Source organism: Meriones unguiculatus, chromosome 3 (genome assembly GCF_030254825.1).
Source record: "Meriones unguiculatus strain TT.TT164.6M chromosome 3, Bangor_MerUng_6.1, whole genome shotgun sequence".
In the NCBI taxonomy this organism is placed as follows: domain Eukaryota; kingdom Metazoa; phylum Chordata; class Mammalia; order Rodentia; family Muridae; genus Meriones; species Meriones unguiculatus.
This window is the reverse complement of record NC_083351.1, coordinates 66,875,448-66,894,312: the sequence shown is the minus strand read 5'-3', so window position 1 is coordinate 66,894,312 and position 18,865 is coordinate 66,875,448. Positions and strand designations below refer to the sequence as shown.

General features: G+C 41.9%; 1 protein-coding gene and 1 non-coding gene across 5 annotated transcripts; both read left to right on the top strand.

The window, feature by feature from the left end:
* Positions 1–304: 304 nt before the first annotated feature.
* Positions 305–18,603, top strand: Casp2 (caspase 2). 4 transcript variants are annotated; one of them, XM_021653299.2, is made up of 11 exons: positions 309–484; positions 2,905–3,055; positions 3,322–3,489; positions 3,634–3,715; positions 4,278–4,372; positions 4,666–4,842; positions 9,123–9,251; positions 12,864–12,954; positions 15,905–16,054; positions 16,221–16,330; positions 16,482–18,603. In XM_021653299.2, exons 1-11 carry the CDS (start codon positions 411–413, stop codon positions 16,611–16,613), a joined length of 1,359 nt encoding a protein of 452 aa, XP_021508974.1. In that variant the 5' UTR covers positions 309–410; the 3' UTR covers positions 16,614–18,603. The 4 variants fall into 4 exon arrangements, with proteins under 4 accessions (XP_060236091.1, XP_021508977.1, XP_021508974.1 ...); XM_021653300.2 differs by lacking the exon at positions 309–484 and adding an exon at positions 509–990; XM_060380108.1 differs by lacking the exon at positions 16,482–18,603 and having other exon boundaries at positions 305–484; positions 16,150–16,283.
* Positions 11,816–11,906, top strand: LOC132653402 (small nucleolar RNA SNORD88). Its single transcript, XR_009591146.1, has one exon. It is a non-coding gene; the product is annotated as a small nucleolar RNA SNORD88 (small nucleolar RNA).
* Positions 18,604–18,865: the final 262 nt, after the last annotated feature.

The following is an 18,865-nucleotide window of genomic DNA, read 5'->3' as shown; positions in this document are numbered from 1 at the left end:
GCACCCTGGCCCTGAAAGTTCAAGGCGAACAAATGAGAAGAGAAGGCCAGCCTCTGTGGGCTCTTTGTAGTTACTGCAGGAGGGGCGGGAGGTACCAGGGGAGGGGGCTGCGGTTTCCGCGGGAATCGGTAGCCAATCGTGTCTCAGGGTGGGACAAGCCCCGTTCTTTTCCCGCCCCTTCCCGTTCCTTCCATAGCCTCCTCTCTTCCCATTGGACTGTTCGGGCCCCGGTGAGCAGTGTGCGCTTGCGCCTCTCCCGGGGGGCGGGGCCTGCCGGGTCGGGGCGTGGCCGCGCGCAGGCGCGGGGCGGTGCGCCGGGTGGGAGGCTGGGGGAGGGATGCAGGGGCTGGCGCGGCCCGGCGTTTGTTTGTTTAGTGGGTGGTGCGCGTGCAGCCCGAGAAAAGCTGGAAATGGCGGCGCGGAGCGGGAGGTCGCGGGCCACGCTGCCCAGGAAGGGGCTGATGGCGGCCGACCGGAGGAGCAGGTGAGGAGAGCAGGGCGGGGCGGCCGCCGCGCGAGCGGCGCCGTGTCTTGGCCTGGTCCCGCGTGGGCAGAGGTTGCGGCAGCTCCCTTTGTCCATCGCAGGAGAGTCGCGCCAGAGTGGGTCTGTCAGCCGCGCTGGACCTCGCGGGCAGCGTCTCCGGAGAAGATGCTCCTCCTTTTCTCTCCAGTTCTCGTCTGAGGACTGAAACTCTTGTCTCTCTAAAAAAACCACAAAGACCTTCTGCAGCTTCGCAGCGCGGCCTGGGGCGCTTTTGAGGTGGATTGACGTATCGCGCCCTGCACTGTTCCCGTCTGAGAGCTGTTTGCCAGAGAATCCCACGCAGGTTTAGGGGATTCGAATCCTTTGGAGGACCACACAGTTCCTCTTAGTCTCCTCAGTTAGTTTCGACGCAAACACTGCACAGGAGGACACAATTTAATGTTTCCTCTCCAAACCGCCAACGCTGACTTAGAAACGCGAACCTTCAAAGCGCACGGAACAAAAACGTTAGAACCATCTTGGTGCTGCTTTTCTCTGTTCCCTTTTCCATGGTGTCCTAAAATTCCGGGTGACTAGAAACTTTGGGAAAGTTCATACTTAATCCTCTTTTTGTAGGTTTTTTTTTTTTTTTTAAGGCAGTAGCAGGTGCGCGGAGTGGTGCTTTAGATAAAAACTAGTGTTCAAAATTCAAGCATGGGACATAAGAGGGCTCAGAACGTGAGTCAGTAAATTGTGCCTGTGGATGGAATTGCCTAGGGAAGAGGCGTCTTTTGCAGGGGAGTCCTAGTGTGATGTCAGCATTTAAAGGCTCCCGGGCTGTAATCCGGGCACCCTGATGGCTGAGGCAAGAGGATTGGACCAAAGACCAGTTTGGTCTACGGAGCTCTAGACCTAGTCGTATCGAAGGTGGTGGGGAACAGGTCAGATACCCTCAAAAGGAAACCAGAGCCTGGTGAGAACTGGAGCGAAGTGAGAATGTTAAGTGAAGGCAGCCTTTTAAGAAATGGCTGCTTCTGATGAATTAAAAAAACAAAACAAAAAAAAAACCACAAAACTGCTGTACCGTTAATTATGTACCCAAGGATATACCCAATTAACAGGTGCAGTTGGTTTATACTTAACCTCATCACTGTGTTGTCTTTTAAGGTTCTTACTGAAGTATTAAATTTATGTAGATGTTATTGTAGTGGATTTTGAGATAGCTGGTCCATTCTGAATACTTCCTCTGCCTCCATATCTCTTGCTAATGTAATGTCCTGTTTTTTTAATCTATCTACTTGAAGGACTTAATTTAATCTAGGGGCATTCAGCAAGTGCATGGTATTGCATTGATTGAGGATGCTTATTTGTTTTCTATTTCACCCAGAATGAAATCAGGATTCATCTAAAAATCTATTTTGATGTATAAAGTGAACCTGTTTTACAACATCACCTCCACTGCCCTCAGACCATAAGCACTGTCTCATGTTGAACAAACTGGAGATCTGAGTTTATATGCATTGTGCACCTAAAAGATATTTACTGGAAATGGGATTCTGTTATTCATGGGCATAAGCAGGTCTCTTCAAATTTGAGATCTATACTAGGAAATCTTTCAAAATACAGTACTGCTGGTAAACCAAATTACCAAAATAATTTACCATTGCTTGTACTATCCTTGTGATTACAAGTTATATCATGTTCACCATTGGTATCTACTTAGTGTGGTTTTATTTAGTTTCTACTTACCAATTTCTTCTTGGATTTTGATCATTTTTTAGTATTAGGTTATCAAGGAAATAGAGAATATTTTTTAAAGATTTTATTTATTATTTATACAACATTCTGCCTGTACACCAGATCTTACTATAGATGGTTATGAGCCACCAATGTGGTTGCTGGGAAATGAGCTCAGGACCTTAGGAAGAACAGTGAGTGTTCTTAACCTCTGAGCCATTTCTCCAGCTCATAGAATATTTTTAAAATTATAATTAATGTGAGCAGTCTAGAGCAAGTTTATGTCTTTAAAATGTGGCTGTCAGCTTTAGGCTTTTATTTCTTTATTCCTGTCCTAAGATCATTTTCACTGTAGGTTAGTTTTAAAAGTATGTCTTATTTTCTGAACGTTAGAGCTTGCCTATCAGAAGAGTGTTTCTTCTCTTGGATATATTTGTGCTTCTTTATATTAAATTGACCAAGATAGTTCTTTCCTCTCATAGTCAGATAATTACCTCAGATAGTCTGATGTAAACATTCTCTAGAGAATTATACCTTATTTGCTTAGTGTCAGTATGTTACTGCTTAGTTTATTTTTATTTAAAGAGCGTTAATAAAATACGCCTTTATCTTCCTTCTAAGTGCATTTTTCTCTTACCCACTTCTCTCCTCTTCCGTGTGCAGGCTTATGCTTGACAGTCCCTCTGCCTGCCTTCTTTTTGTAGGATATTGGCAGTGTGTGGTATGCATCCTGACCATCAGGAAACTCTGAAAAAGAACCGAGTAGTGCTGGCCAAACAACTGTTGCTGAGTGAACTGTTAGAACATCTGCTAGAAAAGGACATCATCACTTTGGAAATGCGGGAGCTCATCCAGGTATCTATAGGTGAAAGAGGCTCCAAGAAGATAAACTGGTTCTAGGGTGGGGCAGAGAAAGACTGGAAAGGATGTGCTTCCTTTTTAAGGAGATGGAAAGTTCTTCTCAGCCTTGAGAAATTGACAGAAAAACCTCACCTGTGTATACTCGCTTGGTAAAAAGGAATTCCCAAGATGAATGAGAACACTGCTAGGAGTTCATGTGGGAAAATAGCTTTATAACTAGATAAGAAGATATAATTTAATGTTTTATCCTTCTAACTTAGGCCAAAGGAGGCAGCTTCAGCCAGAATGTGGAACTTCTCAACCTGTTGCCAAAGAGAGGACCCCAGGCTTTTGATGCCTTCTGTGAGGCCCTGCGGGAGACCAGTCAGGGCCACTTGGAAGACTTATTACTCACAACTCTCTCTGATATTCAGCATGTACTGCCACCGGTAAGAAGCCGTAGAAATGTATCTTGGAATGGGTTAGTTTGATCAGAAAAGATAAGGAGCAGTGCACACAGGGAGAGACTTGATTTTATTTAAGACAGAGCCATCTCTCTGAGGTCTTTCATGATGAATCTTGATTTCTTACAGTTGAGCTGTGACTATGACACAAGTCTCCCTTTCTCAGTGTGTGAGTCCTGCCCGCCTCAGAAGCAGCTTCGCCTCTCCACAGGTGAGAATTAATAGGACAGAAGGAACCTCCCACATTGACTTAGCTGCTTTTTGACTGGTATCTGACTTTTTCCTAAAGGTGAGACACATTTCAAGATAGGAACAGTTCTTTGTGAATTTTTGACAGGCTAGCAGGACAGGTTAGAAGGGATATAAATTAAACCCATATCCCTCCATCATAGGTAGTATTCTTCAAAATAATTGGCTTTTTGTGCAATATATTCAGGTAGGAAATATGACTCACTCATTGTATATGATTTGAGATGTCTTCTCTTTAAAGCCAAATGAGAAAATGCTGCATTCAGGGCTCCCTCTATGTACTGAGGTGATTAGAACCAGGCTTGTCCCTCATTCAGCAAGTTGAGTATCTGCTGTTTGAATCCATAAGTTGCGGGGAGGGAGTGGCCAGTAATGAGCAGAAGCCAACATAGTCTGCCAGCATGGAACTTACATGTTGGGGGAATAAGCATTTAAACCTCAGTTTAAGGGCTGTCTGCAGTTAAAGTGATTAATAGGAGCAGTGCTGAAATGTGTACTAGCTTTTGGCATTTTTCCTACCACAGATACTATGGAACACTCCTTAGATAATGGTGATGGTCCTCCCTGCCTTCAGGTGAAACCGTGCACTCCTGAGTTTTATCAAGCACACTACCAGCTGGTGAGTTTGTCTAATTTCAAAGAAGAGAGGTGGGGAGTGCGAGCTTTTCCTGTTCTTCTGAACCTAGTTTGCATGTTTCCTTGCTGCCTTGTTTCTTGTCAGAAAGTCGTCCACTGATTCCTCCTTTGGCTTTCCTTTTTTTCCAGGTGCGATAAAACAGAAGAATTGGTTTTGGGGAGGTGTTGTCTGCTTTTGGGATGAGGGTTATTGTTTGGGGTGTGTTTTGATCTCGTAGGGTAGTCACAATGCCTGTCTTCAAGAAGCTCGAGCTCTAATTGGCTTCCTCCTCCTAGGCCTATAGATTGCAGTCTCAGCCTCGTGGCTTGGCACTAGTGTTGAGTAATGTGCACTTCACTGGAGAGAAAGACCTGGAATTTCGCTCTGGAGGGGATGTGGACCACAATACTCTAGTCACCCTCTTCAAGCTTTTGGGCTACAGTGTCCATGTTCTACATGACCAGACCGCACAGGTACATCAAGGGTGGGCTGCACTTTGGTCCTGGATGCTTTTCGCTCACTCTGTTGTGCTGCTTCTTGCAATCTAGTAAAAGGAACTAGGGCCAGCCAGTTGTCTGAACATTGCTGTCTCAGGGTAACTGCTTTCATGGAGTTATAATAGTCCAGGGTTGGGTTCCCACATTTATGTGTTCAGAAACTTGACTCCCAGTCACTCAGGAAGTGATGAGACAAGATCTGTCCAAATAAACTCTGAAAGGATATTTATAAATCAGGCTACACAGGCCTTTGCTTCATAGCTAATACCATTACTTAAGAACTCAATTATTGTGTAAACCATTACTTTTGGCAGATTCCGTTCTTCCTAGTAAAAAAATGTATATAAATACTATTTAGAGACAGTCGAAGTCAATGTTGGGTTGTTTTAGAGTTGTTCTGGACAAGTCCCACACATCATAAGCATTTTGTTGTCAGTTTTTCCTCACTGACTTGTTTCTGAGCATCACTGGCAGGTTAGGAGTTAGTTCAAGACCAGCCTTTTCTACATAGTAATTTGAAGGGCAGCTCAGGTAACGTGAGAACATGGCTCAAAAAAAAAAGGTCCCCTTTGGTGTCTTGAGGTGAAGGATTCTGGCTTTGTGTTGAGAGTTTGTTGTGGTCGTCTTGGCTGTCCTACTTCTGTGAGAATAGGTAATGTATTTGCTACACTTTGGGTGTGGCCAGTTTCATCAGTCCTTGTCTCTGTCATTCTTGACATGATACTCTTGCTGGCTTGCCCCTAATTGGCCACTTAAAATAGGTCCATTCTTTGCTTCAGAGCCATAACTGTGGGTTGAGGTTGTGGCTTAGTGTTTAGAACATTTGCCTAGTGTTTGCAAAACCCAGAATTTAATCTCTTGCACCAGAGGTGGATGGGGGAAGCTATAACTAGAACAACCTTTTACATCAAGGGGATTGAGGTAGATAGCTTGTCCTCCTCAGTTACTGTTGACAGAACCTACCCAGCTTTATGCTGTGTTTTTTTTCTGAGGGTATGGACTATCCTTTATATTTTTGTTGGAAACTGTTATGCCATGGTTTTCTAAATTGTATGTTGTTGACAATGGATCTTAGATGCCTGAAAAAGGATTTAATTATATGTTACTAATGTACTTGAAAAACGCTGGGTTTTTGGTTTTTTTGTTTTTGTTTGGTTTGGTTTCTTGTTTTTGTTTTTGTTTGGTTTGATGAGTCCATGAACTGTGCTTTATATAAGCCATTTCCATTTAGGCTATATCTGAGGCATATTCAGTGACTTCTGAATTCACATTCCCAAGTTGTTCTGTCACTTGAGTTGCAGTAAAGCTAACTTTTGAGCACCTTGTAATTTGAGAGCTCTTAACACACACTCACTCTCTTACATACTCATACACACACAAATTTAATGTTGTTCTAAATTCAAGGATAGATGTGGAGGGGGCTCTTAACATCAGTTTTTCTGCCTGCATTACTAATAGAGCTGGAGCTTCTATTACAGGAGTTGAGAGCAGAGACCACCTGAGTATATGAGGTCAGAAGAGTACAGTGGGCAAACTTACAAAACTCCTGAAGGAGAGACAGTGAGCAGCGTGCAGATGATATGAGCATGTCGGAAGCCGGGTAGTTGCTGTGAACATACTTGGCTCCATTGGGAATGTGCAGAGTGCCCTCTTCCTATTGGGCTTCTCTAAAGACTACTTTTTATCTTGAGTCTTTAGCACACAGTGAAATAGAACCAAGAAATCTAAGAGCTATAGAAAATAGTATAATTAATTGTACAGAATTTTTTTCTGCTGTTTTCATGAAGAGAGCACTAACTAGTGTTTTTACCATTCAGTTATGAATTCAGTGTCTGTCATCAAATATGTATTATGTTTACCTCCGGAGGTAACCGGCTTGTCACAGTTTAGCACATTACAAAACAGGTGTGTTGTAAGGTGGTAGGTTTTTTGTATTTGGGGTACAGATGACCAGGAGAATGTAAGGACAGTCGATGGGTTGTCACTGGAAAATGCAGCTATCTATACAGCTTTGCATTTATCAATAAATGGTATACTCCTCATAAGGCCTCCAGCCACCAGCAAAAGAATACCCAAGAGCTATAAGCCCTGCTGTTTATAAAAGTACTATACTGTTATAAAAAAGTTAATCTACAGATTCTATTTTAAGTTATGTTGCTTGTGGAAAAATCTAAATAATTAATCTACATTTGTTAAATGGTTTACTTTATATTCAGTTACAAATTATGTATGTTCTTAGCTTTATTGTCCACCTTTTTACTGATATAATCAGCAAGATTAAAATGGCCATATATATTCTATTCTTAAAGGAAAATTACCTTTTAACTGGTATCTAGAACATTCACAGTTACTCATTCTTTTGAAATTACATATTTTATAAACAAGTACTGTGTTATGGCTTGCTTCTCCTTATCCAGAAAATAGCTCTGCTTTTTCACCATCTCCAGTTATAGAGTATGTAAGCAGAAGTATCCAAACAGGCCAGGTGTGATAATGAGTATGTTTGATCTCTGTACTAGCTTAGGAGACTAAGGCAGGAGGATTAAGAGTTCAAGGCCAGCATGGGCTGCATAATAAGTTCTGGATTAGCCAGAGCCATGTAGTGAGACCCTGTCTTTAAACAAATAAACCCAAATATTTCCAAGCAGGTAGACTAGCATCTCTTAAACTTTAAATGCCAGAGTTAGAACAATTTTCTGAAGCTCAGCCTTTCATATTTTGCACAAGTTCTGAGTGCTGCTGCTGCAATTGTTGCTTTGGGAAACCATATCTTTAGAAGCACCAAAACACGCACAAGTGAGCTGCATATTGAGAGTGGAGAGGATGGTAAATGTGGGGCTAGTGTGCTGTGATGGTTCTGCCTAGAGCAAATTCATCTTTGTTATGTTTCCTTCGAATGTATAGTAAGATGAACAGACATGATTTTCTCTCTGTCCATTGCAAGTAAGAAAGAAGGCTTTGACTAGACCGCCTCTTTAATTGCAAAGGGAGACACAGATTTAAAAGTATATTAGATACTATGTAGTTTTCTTTTAGACAACCAAACTCTTAAGTTGGTGGTATCTGTGTATAGCAAATTAGTGGAGATAAAATTCTTAAGTTGGAACCCAAGTTGAGCAGTAATAGGTTTCTCTGAACAAATAATATTATTACTCTGTCAGACGTGTTTATTATAATAATGATCTATGGTATACATGTGAGACACAGTGAATAAATTCTTTCTTTGCAATATTCTATTTAACCTTCACAACCTAAGAGAAAATATACTTCTAATGATTTGCTTATAAGGTGAAAATGAGAAGTTGGAGGGACCAAGAAGCTTGTTCGAATATATGAATCATTCCCGACTAAATGGATCTGATTCCAGGGCCACATATGATGTCTGTCTGCCTGTGTGGAAGTACCTCACAGCTTCTTCTCCTGAGAAAAGGGTTTTTTGCAGACCTCATTCTGGGACATTTGAATCCAGATAGAGACTAGATAAGTCTGCTGTTCTCCACAGTCTTGAGGCTTTTTCCCATATCACAGAGCAGTTTATGCTTTTGTAACTGAGAAAGTCCTGTCTCCCGTGGCCACTTATGTATAAGGCTGAAGGTTTGAGAATGAGTCAAGATGACACGCTCAGAGTAACTTTTTTTTAACATCTATGTATGTGTGTTTGTATGTGCTTAGGGGTGTGTATGTGTTTAGGGGTGGTGTGTATAAGGTTGATGTCACGAATCCTTGATAGCTTTCAATCTTACATGTTGAGGCAAGGTCTCTCAGTTGAACCCAGAGCTTGCTAGTGTGATGAGCGTAGCCAGTCAGCTTATTCTAGGAAATCCTCTGCCTCTGCCTTCCATGTGTTAGAATTACAAGCAAGCCCATATGCTCACCCAGTGTTTCTCAGGTTCTGGGATCCAAGCTCTAAGCCTCAGACTGTAATGGCAAGCCTACCTGAGCTACATCCCTCTCCCCCATGCACCAGGTAGCTTCCTTAGTCAATTCACTTTTATATTTAATACATGGGTTCTTACCTATAAACCCACATTCACAGTTTGATGTTTGAGGTCATGTGCATTTTTCTTATGAGTGCATAGGTTTTTTTTTTTTTAGCATTTCAGAGAGTTTGTACCTTATTGGTGATCCCAAGAATATACAGAAAAACACTTATATCTGTCAGTAGGTAGGGTTTCTTTTAAATAAGCTAGAGATTAATGTTTATGTTGATGCTGACTGGTGTTTTGTTGATACTAGCAGGTGTCTCTGTCTTTTAGGAGATGCAAGAGAAACTTCAGAATTTTGCACAGTTACCTACACACCGGGTCACAGACTCCTGCATAGTGGCACTCCTCTCACATGGTGTAGAAGGTGGCATTTACGGTGTGGATGGCAAACTGCTTCAGGTGTGTATAATTTTGTGGAAATTGCCCATTGAAAATAGGTCATTCTTCTTCCTGCTTGTCAATCTGGATCAGCTAGTTTTTTTTCTTGATGTGACCAAATACCTGACAAGAAGCTTCTTAAAGGAAGATGTACTTTGGCTCATGGTTTGAAGGGATACAGTGCATCATGCCAGTGGGATGTAAGGTGCTTTGTTAAATAATGTCACCTGAATATTTAATACTGCTGGGCATAGAACATCCTCAGTGTTTTTCAGAGTTGATTAATTCTTTTTTTTTTTTTTAAGATTTATTTATACAGTATTCTGTGAGCATATACACCTGCACACCAGAAGAGGGTGCCAGATTTCATTACAGATGGTTATGAGCACTATGTGGTTGCTGGGAATTAAACTCAGGACCTCTGAAAGATCAGCCAGTGCTCTTAACCTCTGAGCCATCTCTCCGGCCCCAATTCTTTATTTGCTAGTCAGTGCTAAGAACATTGCTTCACATGATTAGATAGCATAAAATGGCAGCTGTATGGGCTTTTTTATAAATTGTTGAAAAAACCGTCCCAATACTAAACCAAAATTCATTTAATAATTTTTTTAATGAAACTTAATCCAGCAATTCAAAAAGCAGTTTTTAAAATCAAACATTCTAACAGCACAGTCCAAAAATGACCAATCTTATGTCAGTGCTAAAGAGTGAAGTAATCTAAACTAGGTGTTTAAGGCAGATTTACTGGCACGTGCAGTGCAAAGTGCACATGTGAAATGTTCAGAACTAAGACTGAAATGAAGTCACATGCTAGAAAACCAGCAAACACTAACAAACACCTCAGGTTTCTTATGCATTTGATTTTTGAATGAGCTGTTGGCTATTGTGAATGTAGAAACCTTTCCATAAATCTTTTGGCAACCCCCACATTTAGACCTCATAGGAAGTTACAACCTATAGTTTTTGTTTTTTTGTTTTTTTATTGTCTGCTTTTTAATAAACCCATAAAGCTTTTGAAAATAACTTAAGTGGAAGTTGATGTCAACAGAAGAAGGCCATCCCAACCTATTTATTGTTCCAGCTTCTGGGTAGGCGAGAACGGGCTTGGCTGAAGGGCCAGCCAATGGAGGCCGAGCTCGCGGGGCTCCTCCACCGGCGGGCTGCGTGAGCCCCGCCCCCGCCCTCGGCCCCTCGCAGCCCCGGCCCCTTTGTTACACCATCCCCCGTGCGCAGGGTGGCCCCGGCTGCACTTGACTTTGTTTGCAGGGGTTCGGGATGCCAAGCTCGCCCGCTGCCCCTTCCCACCGCAGCGGCCCGAGGCTCCCCACGCAGGACGTCATCCCTGCACGGGGACACACCCCGCTGCCAATGGGCTCCGGGATCCCGCACGCCCCGGCGCTGCGTCCCACCGTTCACACGCCGCGCCAAGGAGCACAACCTATAGTTTTAAGAAACTGTTCTAGGGGCTAGAGAGGAAGCTAAACAGGAACATTTACTGCTCTGTAGAGAACCCAGGCTTTGTTACCAGTCTCCACATCAGGCAACTCAACAGTTTGTCATTCCAGTTCCAGAAGACCAAATACCCTCTAGCTTTTGTGGGTGTCTGCATGCACAAAAGGCCTATACACTAGTGTAGGCACACATAACATAAATAAACATAATAGATCTTTAAAAAAAAAAACAGATCCTAAGTTCTATCATGAGGCACCCAAACACATCACATTAAACCATACATAACCTGCTCCTGGATCTCTAAGACTTAGTCAGCATCCCATAGTGAAAAATACATCTCCAAGCATCTTCTATGTTTTAACACTGTTCAAAAGTACAACTCTAAAGTACTATGAGACTGGGGGTAAAATTTAAAACAATGCAAAGAGCCAACCAAACAATATTATACTCAATATGCAATGACAGAGTAAATATTTCTGTTCCAAAAATAAAGGAATGGGGTCATAATAACAAAAATAGATGAAAACAGCACTGAAACCCTCCTGAGTGAATAACAAATCTCACAGTTCTACATTCAGCATCTGGGGTTCCTCATTACATCTTTTGCTCCAACTAGCATGATAAACTTGCCCTTCCAGCTTTAGCATGTGCCTTACACACTCTTTGGGGACTGCTTCACTTGGTACCAACAGCTTTCCATAACAGAGGTCCCACGTTGCTGGTTTCTTCATTATGCGGGGTCTCCACTTACATTTTAGACTTCACCTTCAGTTTCACTCACTTAGGAGTTCCATACAGATACCCAGCCCTGCTGAGGCTACGCATTATATGGCCTCGGTGACTTTTAGGAACCTCGGTGCAAGTATCTGATTCCACCTCCCTCTCTGCTGCCAGCTTGAGATATGGCCTGACCCTCTTAAGCCAAAACTAAAGCAGTCTCTACCTTTTTAGTGAACCTTGGACAATACTTTCCTGGGTAGTCCATACAGCAGGGTACACCTAAGGATTATTTTTGCAGGTACTCTGCTTTGTTTGTATTTGTACCCTCAACCCTGGAACTCTCCTGGTTGGGAACTTTGCCCCAAACCTCTTTGCTATTGTCCAGTGCAGAGTTCAAGTTTTACTATAATGGCTCTCTCCTATGATATCTAGTACTGGATTCCAGTCATCCTTGAGGACACAGTGTTCCCTTGGACCTTTGACACCTGAGAGTCTGAGGGGTTCTGGTAAAAAATAAGAACTTCCACCCTGTCCTTAATTTTAAGCATGCTCAAGAGCCTTTCTTTATGAAACTGCATTTTTATATCTTTATGCTGTATACTCCATTTACTATAAATGTGGGTAAATTTAATGAGCAGTAACCATATCATACAGCCTGAACGTTATACTAAAATATCCTTGGCTAAACAAATTACTCCATTATTTAAATTCAACCTCAATTTTTCGAAATACTAACAGACTGTATCCATATTCCTCACCATAGTGGGACACAAGCTGAGTACTCTTTGGATTCCTTGTTCCATTCTGTTATCTCTTGAGCCTGGCCTGTGCTAGAATTTCTCTTAATACTTTGGTCTCATGAAAACACATTAAAATAGCCCATGAAGTCCAGCTCACAGCACTCTAGGGCTTCCTAGTCTACAGCTTCTAATTCTAAACTAATTCTAATTCCACATTCCTCCAGCAAACTAGTTCCAACGACCTGTGAACACGTGGAAGGGTTATCACTGTATTGACCCCTCTCTGGTACCAGTTGTTACTGTTAGTTTTCTTGAGCTAAGACCAAATACTTAACAAGAAGCAACTTAAGGGAGGAACAGTTTGTTTTGGCTCTCTATTTGAGTGTATAATCTGTTGTGGCAAGGAAGCCAGCTCTCCCGTGGAGACAGGAGCGTGTAGCTGCTTATTTGGGTAGATCATGCAGCATAAAAAAAGATGCTGGCATATCTGGCTTCCTTTCAGTCTGGGCTCCAGGTGTTTCCTCCTCAGTCATTTTTTTCTGGAAATTGAGTGTCCTCGAAGGCACACTAAAGTATGTCTCCTAAGAAATTGTAATCTCGTCAAGTTGGCAAGGTCAGCCATCACCCCATCTTTCAAATGATGGCTGTATTTGTATGTGTTAGACTTCAAGAGCTCTCACTGGCTACCTAACTTCCCCTCTCCCATATTTGTTTCCGGAAGCTCCAAGAGGTTTTTCGACTTTTTGACAATGCTAACTGTCCAAGTCTACAGAACAAGCCGAAAATGTTCTTCATCCAAGCGTGTCGTGGAGGTGAGTGCCCTGGCAAACCAGCATCTGGGTGGTGGCTCCTGGGCAGCCTCCACCAGCTCTCACTTTCCTGTTTGCTCCTCTCAGGTGCTATTGGATCCCTTGGGCACCTCCTTCTGTTCACTGCTGCCACCGCCTCTCTTGCTCTGTAAGTGTCTCCCAATGCATGGGGTGTGCTAGGACTTGGGCAGCCCATGGCTCTCAGTCTGACCAGCTCTGTACACCCCCATATCCTGTTCTCCGGAATCTCATTAACTCTTTTCTGCTTATTAACTGCAGTGTACTTTTTTATTGTCTCTCATTCTAGCTTTCTGCTTATCTCTTCCAAATCTTCCTTTTCTGACCCCTCTTCCATTTTCTCTCTATACTGTGGTCACGCTTCCATGCGCCTGCCTCTTTTCTTTACCATTCTCAGAGCATGCAGGAGAACAGTACAGAATTCATGTCTGCCTCGGACTCTCCTATGCTGCTTCTAGCCTCCTCTTTCTTGCATGCAGTCTCTTCTACCCCTTTAAGAGCCAAACCTGTGTGACACGGCTCAGAAGACACGCAGGCCTCCTTCTCATCTAAAGGAAAACAGTAGTAATTAAGAGTCTAAATTTGGGGTGAGGTTGTGACTGTACTGCTTAATAATTATGTGAAGTTAGATAAGTTACTTCACATCCCTCCACTTCATTTCCTTCTTAAAAACTGTGGGTAGTCATTATATAAAACTTTAAGCTGTTGTGATGATTAATGATAAATCTGGAGAGAGCTAGCCATGACAGCTACAGTGTACTCAGCATCTTCAAAGGCCTTAACAGTTTGGGTTAAAGTTTGCATTATCCAAACATGCAGGTGCCTTATGTTTCCCTCTGTGCCACCAGAGTGTATTTTAAGGTCCTGCAGTGACAGTAAATACCATGACAGAAGCAGAAGAAAATGCATAAGTACGTCTAAGTAGTATATGTACTCAGGAAATAAAAGCAAGTATATGTGGGGCAGTTTGAGGTTAGTTCTCATGCAAGGATGAAGTTCGTGTCCTAGCAACTGTACAAGTAATAGCTACACAGAAATGATTGTTTTATCTGAGGGCTTCCTGAAGAAGTTTTTATGGCTAGGGAAAGGCTTATCTTGGATCATTGATACATACTTTACACAGGTGTGGAGAGAGTTTCCAAGAAAAGTGACAGTGCACATGACAAACACAGGATTGTAAAATGTACATTCTAATTATATAGTGTACCACAGTGTATTGCACATGCATGTGTGCGTGTCCACACGCCTGTAATATGTCATATATCTGCAGTGCTCAGACCTACAAAGCTAAGAATCTCTGTAATTGATGGAGTGAGATGTGGCTGTTCACAGGCTGTTGGTCCAGCTAATTGCAAACCTTTGGGCTTAGCTGAGATTTTGGGCTTCAACAGATAATGCTTTGGGAGTTTAACGATGAAATTAATGTGGTACATTTTACAAGGAAAGTTAGCATGGAAGGGAGCTGCACTAAAAAAAAAAAGAGCATGTGAGGGCAAGCATTTTTCATTTATAGATGTTTCCCCAAGCCCAGAGCATTGCATTACACACAGTAGCACTTAAAAATTTTGAGTGAATAAATGAACTGTATGTATAGAAATTGCAATACTGTAGAAAACAATTGTGAAGAAAAGATGGTTAATGTTTATTGAATAATATGCCTGAAACTTGAAGGCAAGAGGTAAGCTTTCCATCCCTTGAAGGAGCTTAGGCTGACCTAGATCCTTTAAGAGGCAGTAACAACAAAGCAAAACATTAATGGTCATTTTCTTCCTACCTCAGAAATGTAAGTATTGTTGGGGATGGAAGAAGAAATTCCATTTTTGTTTGTTTTGATTTTTGGAGTAATTTGAATCTTCTGTTGTGCCTATCCAATGTCTAAAATGCAGTCCATTAATCTGAAGCTGATGCTTCTCTGAAAATTCGAATTTACCAATCTTCTTGAAATATGATGATTGACTCTTAAGCTAGAGGGTGAGCTTGTTAAGAACATAGTTTTTGGTTTGGTTTTTATTTTGTTCTGCTTTGTTTTTAACTCAGTGTGTCCCTAGATCTCAGTAGAAGACAGTGCCTGGTAGGTGGTACATAGATGATACTTAACACTTTTCTGAGTCAGTGAATCTTGGTCCTTTCACGCAAAGCTCTTCAAACATCAGTTGGTCTTGTGAATCTCACTCAGGAGGTCCTGTGAAAGGGCATACTCTTAGGTTTGCTGTGCTGATGCACACACCTTCATTCTCCCTTTCTCCAGACATGATTCCTGCCTAACCCTAAAATAAACAGCAGCCTGTTATTGACTATTTTGTAGAAGAAAATTTTTAGTTTTTCTAATTTTAAGTTCTTCCTTTTTTGAACTTCTCTAAAAAGTCTTGGATGCCTGCTATAATTTGTCTTACAAACTTAATAAACAAGTACGGAAGGTTACAGAAGTGTAAAAACCACCTTGAAAACCACTGATCATATTCAGTCTCATTTTTTTAAACTGATAACATAGTTTGAGGTTGTAATTTTAATGTAGAATATGACTAGTAAACAGACTTGGTTTCTTATAAGACTGAATATCACCATTTTACTGTCTAATACAGAATAAAAAGTGTTATTTCTATTCATTACTAACTGAAAGGGTTAATGTGATGATTTCTAACTCCATTTGCAAAAAGTACTTAATTTGGCACTTTTGCACTTTGCAGAATGGGACGTGTTCTGGCCTATATAGGTACATGTGCCTGCCCTTTAGAAGTTACCCCTTGAGCAATGGATGCATATTTAGAAAGTAATGACTTTTTAAATTTTTTTTGATTCATTAGTTACAGGTTGGAGGCAACAGCTGAAAATGGCTCTTCAGTCAAGATTATAGGGAACTTGGGTGTACCTGTGTCAGATATATAAAAGACGAGAGAAAGTAATATCTTTATGTCGTCTGTTGGTCTTTTTACAGATGAGACAGATCGAGGGGTAGACCAGCAAGATGGAAAGAATCACCCACAATCCCCAGGATGTGAGGAGAGTGATGCTGGCAAAGAAGAATTAATGAAGATGAGACTGCCTACTCGCTCAGACATGATATGTGGCTATGCTTGCCTAAAAGGTATTTTGAGACACAATATGAATACAAATACTGTCCTAGGTGTGGGTTTTGTTTTGTGCTCTGTTGTCTTCATACTGAGGTCTGCTTCATACTAGGGAGGGTAGAAGATGTGGTAGAAGTCTGGCTTTGTGAAGATTGCCCATGACCTTCACACCTCCTGTTGTAGGCAATGCTGCTATGCGGAACACTAAACGGGGTTCCTGGTACATTGAGGCACTCACTCAGGTGTTCTCTGAAAGAGCTTGTGACATGCATGTGGCTGACATGCTGGTTAAGGTAAGTCAGTGTTAAATGGCTCTATAAACCGTTGCATCTCCAGTGTTCTTCCTTCTTGCTTGAACACTTTATTTATCTACCCTTCCAGTTGGTCTGTATCATGTAGCACAAAGTAATCTCAGACTTTGGACCATTGGTTCTGCCTCCTCAGGTGAATGCCCTTATCAAGGAGCGGGAAGGCTACGCCCCTGGCACAGAATTCCATCGATGCAAGGAGATGTCTGAGTACTGTAGTACTTTGTGCCGGCAGCTCTACCTGTTCCCAGGCCACCCACCCACGTGATGCCACCCACCACCCCCATGATACCATGCTTTTGGAAGTCACTGGACCACTGGGGGCACAATGGAGCCTTCTCTTCAGGATGGTTTTTGTTTTATTTACTCCCTCAGGGATCTTGAGACTCCCAGGCTTGATTCCTTTTGGCCGTCTCCATCATTGGGTCTGAGACTTAAGGGCTGCTCCTCCAGTGTGGAGGAGTGCTCTCTCCCTGTAGAGCCAGCTCCGAATGCATTTGTTGCCAGAAGCATTTTGGCTACAGCCAACGAGCCTGGGAAGTGACATCGTGAACACAGTATTATTGCAGGGAGAGGGCATGTGGGTTTCTCAATGTTTGTGGTATTTCTGTTCCCATGGTTCTTAGGGGTCTTTTGGTCATTGCTTTTTTGCGTCAGCTAAGGTGTCTCAGAGATCATCTCCTACCTTTTCTTCATATCTACAATGTTATTTGTCTCATAGTGAAGAATGGAAGATGTCATCTATCTTGAAGAGGCATATGGGAATGAGACCCTGCTATTCTGAGAAGTTCTTTGCATACCTTTGAGTGCAGGCCCCAAGTAAAGGATAGTCTCTCAGCTTTACTCTTGGTTCTTTTATGGTTTGTGCACCTAGCCTTTGAACAGAGCCTAGAGCCTGTACATTGGAAGTCATACTTTCCCTGGTCTTTGAACTGATATGAACCTTGTAGGACATAGCAACATAAAAATGCAATGGCGGGTCACTGCTATGTTTCACAGTCACCTGTCACTAGGATCTCTCCTTCCTTACTGTGGTTTCTGCTGTGCAGTTAAACCTCAAGGAAGTTTCTTGCTTTGCATTGGTTCCCCCTCTTTACCTTCATCCCATTCGCTGCTTCTGCCAAGTCTGTGAAATCCTCCTTTGCAGGATGTTCTGGCCACTTAAGGTGCAGTGCAGTACCTTGTTTCTGCATCTTCTTCAGTATAATGTCCTTTGGTTTTATGAGGCAGTGTCTCCCCTTGGCATTGTTTCTCTGTGTTTCAGTGAGAATAGTACCATACATAGTACTCCATTAACCTAGAAGCACTTGTCTCTGCTTTAATGAAACTTTCTTATTCTTTAAAACCTTTTGTATTTTTATTTTTGCTTCACTTCAGCTTAGTCTCCATATAACAGAGTAGTTTTGTTTTTTTTAAATACCTGATAATGTCACTCCCCTGCTTAGAACATTAGCTTCCTGTTACACCTCATCTAAAATTCAAATTCTTACCCCAGTTTACAAGATCCGGCTCTTACCTTCCCTTTGGATGTTATTAAATGGTGATTTCTCACTATGCTCCAGTCCCTCTCAGTTCCTTCTGTCAATGTCACAGGTGTTCTGAACTCTTTGTTAGGATGGCATATTCTTGAGTCTAGTGGAGCCCTCTTAGCCATGCTGTTTATGAACAGTCTTCTAAACCTCTTCTTAATTGCATCATGTTGGTCCTTCCGTCATGCTTACTGCAGTTTGTAATGGCACTTTTTCTTGTTTCACTTGTTGATACCTTCCCTCTTAAGCTGAAAGCTCCAAGAGAGCAGAAATTTTCTACTTACTGTATACCCAGTACCTGGCACTTACTAGGTCTTCGATGAATAAAGGAAAGAAAGAGATAAGCATCTAACTCCAGTTGGATCCTACATTTTAGCAATTTATAAATTGCTATTACAGTATAATTAGTAATTGTATTCTTTGGGGGGCTTTGCTGTTTATTTTTATCCATTGTTTTGTTTGTTTTAAATCTTTTGAAGACATATCACATGTGAGACAGGTAACTTCCTTCACATCTCCATGGTGCCCAGCAAATTTGAGGCCTATGGTAGTTGAGGTGCTCAATTAATGTTTGTTGTATGAACCAGGTGGTTTGAAGACTTGCTGCCAAATTCTGCCTTTGGTCAGTATAGGATACATATATTTGAGTGGTAGAATCTTCATACTTCCCACTGCCAAGATTTTGTATTGCCATCAGGTGCCAAATAAATGTTGATACTTAACTACTGATTTGTGCCTGGTGTCTATTTTTGTAGATGCTCAATCTTCAAAAGTTTGCGTATGTAATTTCCTTATCCCTTTACACTGCATCATTTTTTTCTTCTCATAAGTCATGCCTACATCTGAAATCCCTCGTAGTTTGCTACCCCTATCCTTAAGTATGGTCAGATCTGGCCCTGTCTTTGTTAGCATAACCCTAGGATTTCCCATGTTCAGATGAGAGAGAGAAACAAGTAGTAGTTCTGGCTTCCTAAGTTATGGGAGAAGGCGT

What these genes read in the sequence shown, in the direction of transcription:
- Casp2 (XM_021653299.2), top strand. Translation starts at nt 411, where the DNA reads ATGGCGGCGCGGAGCGGGAGGTCGCGGGCCACGCTGCCCAGGAAGGGG. An exon ending in TACATGACCAGACCGCACAG is followed by an intron (nt 4,843 to 9,122) that starts GTACATCAAGGG and finishes TCTGTCTTTTAG; the next exon opens with GAGATGCAAGAGAAACTTCA. An exon ending in TGGCTGACATGCTGGTTAAG is followed by an intron (nt 16,331 to 16,481) that starts GTAAGTCAGTGT and finishes CTGCCTCCTCAG; the next exon opens with GTGAATGCCCTTATCAAGGA.